This window comes from Mya arenaria, chromosome 15 (genome assembly GCF_026914265.1).
Source record: "Mya arenaria isolate MELC-2E11 chromosome 15, ASM2691426v1".
Lineage (NCBI taxonomy): Eukaryota > Metazoa > Mollusca > Bivalvia > Myida > Myidae > Mya > Mya arenaria.
In genome coordinates, this window is record NC_069136.1 from 3064575 (window position 1) to 3072105 (window position 7531).

Below are 7531 nucleotides of genomic sequence, written 5' to 3' on the forward strand. Positions count from 1 at the left end.
AACGGGATCAGGGTTTCTTGAATGTGTCTGTTTGTATTGCTCGAAATTGTAAATGATTTTTTTTTATTGCTGTCAATTATGTTTTCTATTTTTCGATGGAATCCAAATTCAATTTACTCTTTTTGTGCAATCCGCTTTTCTTAACGTTAACATCCGTATCGGACACATGTCTTATTCAGCACGATAAACCCTAAAGCAATTCGCCTTATCTGATAGTATGAATAGCATGAAATGTTTTGAAGATTATAAATCTTGAGAAGCCGCTCCTTGAATCGACCAGTTTTATCATTTTCTTAAGAAACCTTACCGATGAATGATGATAATATTTCAAGAGACCTTTAGAAGTCAATCGATAGTTTTTATCATTCCTTATATAAAAGCGTTTCCTGCTAGAAGTCGTACAGCAGTTTATGATTAGATTACTGCGTTTCTAGAATCAGGATAATAGCAGATGATAGTATGATAGGAGATATCCCTTAACAGCATATCTATATTGTCACGAGATTCAAGTTGTTGTCATACAGCTGTGTCATTGTATCATTTAAATAGTCACCAATATTATCCTAAGATCACAAAGCCTTAATATGGTTTGATTTCGTTTAAATTGTTAATATTGGCATACCATGGCTCCAAAATTGTGTTCAATTACTTTGGTCTATAAAATATTTTGTAATTGTGTTTATTGACGGAATAAGCATAAATAAACATTTATAAGTGAGATGTGTAAAATATATAACTAAAAATAATGAATTTGAGTCCTTTCAAAGTTATAAACACAGCTTACTATTGCAAGGCATGTTAAGCTAAATAATTGTTATTTAATCGTAAACCAAACAATTAAACTGGTTAACTATTTGGTTTGGCCAAAGTTAGACGAATTTTTTACAGATTGGCCCATATTTTTAACCAATCAAATCTCTTTAAATGCAAACCATACAAAAGATAACCTTATAAGTTATTTTTTTTTACAATTGACTGCTGAAACTTCAAATACCGCTATATGATACCTCAATCTACAAACAAAGCGAACACGTTGCAGAATTGTTTCAAATATCGCGAGAACGAAACGAATGAGTATGAGAGGCGAAGCTTAGCGAGTTTCGATGATATATGCTAACTTATTTTTTATTGAAATCGATATTACAACCGTAATCGAGTGCGACTTTTTCATAGAATTAAACATTTAGTTAACACAACAATATTTACATTCGCACTTACTTTTATGTATACTCAAACTTGTGTTCATTTTGCTTGAGCCGGTCGACCTTCCGTGACCACCATAGGCGGATTCTTGCAAGAAAGTCCTTGGTCATGCATAGGTTATATATATATATATATATATATATATATATATATATATATATATATATATAATATTAAGTAAATAATACTCACCTTGTGAGTCATTTTTGAAAGCCATTCGCAAAAAATACTACTTTTTATAGTACTGCTTGACTATTATTTGTTCCTTAAAACGTACACATAAATTCTAAATAATGAATACGTAAAACAGATTAACAATAATGAAAACCTGGCACAGGTCGTCATATAAAATTGTGTATTATATGACAGACAGACAGACAGACAGACAGACAGACAGACAGTTTATTTCGACTTGTACAATGTACATCGTCAACAACACATATGTTTATACTAGTCAATGTCAACGTGTATGCATAATAACAAACAATGTAATACTAATAAGTATATATAAATACAAAAATAAATAAATCATCTATCTAAATCAGAGGATGAACTAATATTACAGTATTAAGTCATAACATTAATTATCGTGGATCTTACTTTAAGCGAATCTTTAACAAACAGACATAGTTTAATAAGCTCTATTTTATCATTTGATTGCAACAGTTGTAAATATTTAAATACAGACGGTCTTGTATAATAGCATTTCTTAATATATTTTTTCTATAATCATTAAAAGCTTGACACACACAGATAAAGTGAAATTCATCTTCAATATCATTGGAATTACAACAAAGACAATATCTATGGTTTCGAACAACATTATTTCTAGCGTATCTACCAGTCTGAATATGGAGTGGGTGCACGGAGAGTCGCAGTCTACAAAAGAAAAATCGTAAACTTTGGGGTAAAATGTCTAAATAACTCTCATATTCAAGACTAGTCTTAAAATTTCTATACATATCTAGCACCGTGCTTTTTTCTAAAGTACCATACCATCTTGTTTAAACGCATCGTGTATTCTACATTTGAAAACTGTTATAAATCTATCAACATCAATATTGTAAATATCGTCATAAACATGACTAAAACCAAAATCATTTAAAATCTTTTTTATGTTGTACACCCAATTACGACAGCCTTTGTCACAATCATTCTTAGCTTGCGTATATATAGTTTTGATAATAATATTATTTATTATCTGCCGAATAATTTAAAATAGAACCAACAAATGCGTCAAATAATTGACACAATATTTTTGGTTTCAAGTCGTACTCTTGACATTTACAAAATAAAATATTCATTGCCTTAAGGGCTTTACCAATCAAATGTTCTTGGTTAAGGCTAAAACTGCCAGTATAATTAAACACAACACCTAAATAATTGAAGTCGTTAACAACGTGAATATCGTGGCCATTATAAGTCCATTTTTCATTGGGCAATAACCCACGTCTCTTACGAAACACCATAATTTTGGTTTTATCAGTATTAACTTTTAATCCCCAAGTGTTGCAGTAATTTGCTAAATTATCCAAATGGGTTTGAAGTTCATCAGGAGATTTGCCTACAATGGCCATGTCATCAGCAAATAATAATAAAATCAATACAATATCATCTATGTGTAATCCTAAATTAATATCGCTTTGCAAATATAATTCAATATCTTCTACGAATAGAGAAAACAATAAAGGGGACATAACTTCCCCTTGGCGTAAGCCTGCAGCATAACCAAAATAATCAGAATATGATGACAATGATTTAACACATGATTTAACTCTTTGATACATGTCCCGAATAATTCTAAGTATTTTCCCTTGTATTCCACATTTATACATCTTCAACCATAATTCATTTCTATAAATTGTATCAAAACATTTCATCATATCGACAAATATAATATATAGTCTTTTATTTTCAAACAAATAATTTTGTATCAGAGATAACAGTATATAAATAGCATCTATTGTAGAGCGCCCCTTTCGAAATCCGAATTGAGCATCCGAAATAATATTATGTTCTTCACAAAATGTTTCGACGCGCTTATTTATAACAGTGGTAAATAATTTTGATAAACAACTTACTAAAGTAATTCCCCTGTAATTATTGACATCAGATTCTGAACCCTTTTTATGAAGGGGAATAATAATACCTTCTGTCCACTGCTCGGGAAAATGACCAGAATTTAATATATTGTTAAACAAATCGCATAAATGCGAAGATAATATATCTACAGTTTCGATAAAATATTCATTCAACAAATAATCACTGTCGTAAGCTTTACATCGTTTCAATGACTTGACAGCATTTATAATTTCTTGTACAGTTATAGGCTCATCCAGTTCAGGAAAAGAATTATTTGGAACATTAAAATCATTATTATTATTAAAATCTTCTGCATCGTGATTAATATCACCAAACGTGTTATTACTAAGTGTTTCAAAATATTCTCGAAATTCCTTTAGTGGTATTTTGTTTGATTTATTAGAGGATTTAGACTTAAAATGTTTCCAAAAGTCTCTAGGTTTGCTCTTTCTTAAGTTTTCAATATCACTCATTTTCTTTTTATAATCAATATTCTTCTTTTTACGAACAATATTTTTATAATAAGTTTTCCGATCACATAAAATCAATCTGTTAGCATCTGATTTATCCTTATTGAAAATTCCTAGTGCTTCTAAATACAGATTTTGTGAAATAATACAGTCGTGATCAAACCAGTTCTTATTACTATTTGTATAATTTGCAAAAAATACTTCATCTTTAAAAAAACATTCTTTAGAAAACAATGGGTCGGCTACACTCCGTATTGTGTTTGTAAACATAAGCAACATCTTATTAACATAGTCTTTACTTGAGCAATCTGCGCTATTAACAATGTTATTAAAAGTAGGTAAATTTGCAATAATCCCGGAGCGAAACTGCTCCCGAAAAGATACGTTCCATTTATATTTAATCTCTGAGTAGTTTTTAGTATCAGGTAAAATACTATTACATAGTAATGAAATATTTAGCGGAGCGTGATCGCTCCATTCATTGAATGATTCTATAGTAAAATCTTTAATCTGTGAAAAATTACGCTCACTCGATAACAAATAGTCAATCACAGAACAGCCGTTATGTGACATGAATGTATGCTGATTGGTATTACCAATGCGACCGTTTAAATGCGAAAACTTGACCCTTTACATATATCTAAAAGTTTTATCCCATGATTATTATGAGATTTGTCGATTGAAGCCCTGTCAGGGGTGCAATCAAATTCGTAGTCGTGACTATCAGTATAACAATTATATTTATCATGAGTAACATAGTCTTTTTTACTTCCAACCCTACTATTCAAATCACCACAAACAAATACACAACAAAGACTATCTTATAAAAACAGATCGTTTTCTAAAATGTCAAATAAATCAACATTAACAGTATTGTATATAGGCGAGTCCTCACCCCAAATGTAGGTACCACATACATAAATATCTTCGGGGATATTAAAAAAGGTGCGATCAAGTTTCAGCCAAATAATTGTGTCAAAATGATTTTTAATGATTTCAATGCCATCACTTAAATGATTCTTATAATATAAAACTATTCCCCCACTATTTCGCTTAGCGTTCCTATGTTGAAATTTGCGATAAAAATTATGTGATTTATACCCATTTAAATCTATATTACTATTAGAATCACACCATGACTCGTACAGAAAACAAATATCGTGTTTTTCTAAAATATATACAAATTCAATGCTCTCCTTTTTCTCCCTCGTAAGTCCATGGACGTTCCACGAGAGAACGGATAGTTCGCCCCCAACGTGCCCATACAGCCGCACCTGCTCGCCGTCCACGTACAGGGTGTCATACGCAATCCATGCTCGCTTGCCCTCTTTCCTGGCGTCCTTCATCATGGGTACCAGCCTGCGTCGTTTATCTAGCACTTCCGGTGGGAACTGTTCGTACATTTGGCATCCCGTCCCAGCCAAATGTTTCCACTCCCGCCGAACTACCTCCCTGTCCTTGAAAAATGTAAACTTTGCAACGATGTTTCGCACTTTACCCTGTCTTGGTTGTCCCGGGGAGCGGTGGACGCGCTCAAAGCGAATAGACTTAGCCGTCTCTTTCGCGATCTTGAGGGTCTCCTGCATGTGCATACGAAGTTTGTTTTCGGTGACGTCGGCTGGCTCGTTTCCTGAAGAGTTATCTTCGGGAACATTGGTGAACACCAAATTATTTCTCATTGACTGCGATTTTAAGTACGCAACGTCGTCCCGAAGCTCCTTACGTTGTTTTTCCAACACATTCACCCTGTCCGCCATAATCCCCGCCTCAACGTCAACCGACTCAACCTTGTCCTCGAGCTTGTTCACGCGTTCGTCTGTACGCTTGACACGGTCCTTGAGTGCTATCCATATTTTTCTTAACTCCCTTTCAAAGTCCGTAACCTTAAGTTCAAGGGTTTCAATTTTATTCAATTTATTTTCCATGACTGTTAATTTATCGCCCATCGCCCTCATACAGTCTAGCAGGTCTTTGTTTGTGGGTTCTCTGCCGCCTTCCGCCATCTTGCAATTGCGTTTCCCCGAGCCCGACACAGGTGTTTTGTTAAATACTTCGCGTGTGCTCTCCTCATACAGAGAATCGTTTGTGTCCTGAAACAGCACAGCACTCGCCTTGCCTAAAATATCACTGACAGAAAAGCTTGTGTCAGATTCCTCGGACGGGCCTCTTTGTTTCGTCACTTTGTTTTTGTTTAAATTGTCCGAATTACTTCCACTACTATTTCTATCTTTTCTTTTGTTAGTCATGATTGCAGAGTCACATATTTAATCCGTCCGTTCAAATGCCATATAATCCACATATTTAAGTATAAATCCAGACTTTATTTCTTTGATTTAAACTAAAAAAAAACACACAAAATTTATCCCCGATTTGAAACACGTACACTTCGCGCCATATCACGTGAATCTAAATCTGAATGTGACGAGCAAAATACCACAAACAACCAAAGATATGCCATTTCACTCTTCATGAATTGCAGTGAGGTGGTAATGTAGTACCCGGAATAAATAAAAACAAAATATATATCCGGTCGCTGTAATTCGTCACGCGAAGTGATATTGTTATTGATATTTTACACATGTGTTAAACAAAAAATACCTGTGTTGTACAGTTACTCGGAAACAAGGCATTCTATAATAATATCAAATGACAGAAATGAGCAGAATAAATACCGTCTTTTAATGTTCGTATTCCACATGTTACTTACGAATTGTATAGAGATATCAAAATCTGGGATAAATAAGTCATTTAATTAGCACTTGCTAAGCTGGTACCCGTTATATTGCCTTTATGTATGTATTTCCTTCTATATTCCAATTATAAGAAGGCAATCATTTTCAATATGAAAAGAAAAGCCAAAGCAAAACGCTTAAAGGACACTCCTTTTATTCCAATTACAAGGTTTAATAATCCGGAATTAGCAGCAAGTAGCTATTCAAATTATTCTTGAATAAAAGTTTTCAATTATGAAATTGTTTTCATTTATTTGTACAAACAACAATTAACAACTGTCAATTAATCAAATACATGATGTTTAAGTTTTAACCTATTAAATATGAGCATCCTTTAAAATGTTTATTTCGATATCTAGTTTTGATGATTTTTGTAAAACTATATCGTTTAAAAAACGGATATTACATGTTTAAACTGAGTAGAACACCTAAATCCGTCCATTATTTTAGAGAATAAAAGCCTTGGCGTGCCACTTCCTGACATTTCTTTGACATAATGGATAGTTTTGGCATTTCATTTATACATAGTATTTAAAATGTGTCAAGTACCGGACGATATTTATCATTAAATGATAAGCAAATGCATGCAACAAATGCCGTATTTTCCTACAATAAAATAATAACATCAATTTGCATATGTGAACGTATCAATTATGATAACATATCAAAGCAAATTGATGACAGTACAATAACTGAAAGAGAGAGGAAAAAGAGAATGCTTCAATATGTAGGAAATATGCTCATTGCTCGTTAATGGACCTGACAAGACATATTTTAAACATGCATTTTTGGTTCAGCTTTTATAACAGGAACTAGGCCCTAGGCACAATTGTTGACTGCCACAAGTACAATGTACACTCAAAAGAAAACTACTAACCTATACTCGCAACAAAATACGGCCAAGGTCAGAATACTATTGCTTTAGAAACTGCAGGGTAAAACCGGTTGTAGACGGCAACCTATTTAAACTTTCCTCAGATTAGTTTTAAAGTAAGACAAAATCTCTATGCGCTGGCCAGAATGGTTGTTGTATTGAGCTATTGT

General features: G+C 33.0%; 1 protein-coding gene across 1 annotated transcript; it reads right to left on the minus strand.

Moving 5' to 3' along the window:
• Positions 1 to 2040: 2040 nt before the first annotated feature.
• LOC128220085 (uncharacterized) lies at positions 2041 to 5758 on the minus strand. Its single transcript, XM_052928342.1, has 2 exons — positions 4937 to 5758; positions 2041 to 2082 (listed from the first exon to the last, which is right to left on the minus strand). The coding sequence occupies exons 1-2, from the start codon at positions 5756 to 5758 to the stop codon at positions 2041 to 2043; spliced, it is 864 nt and encodes a 287-aa protein (XP_052784302.1).
• Between the last annotated feature and the right edge of the window lie 1773 nt (positions 5759 to 7531).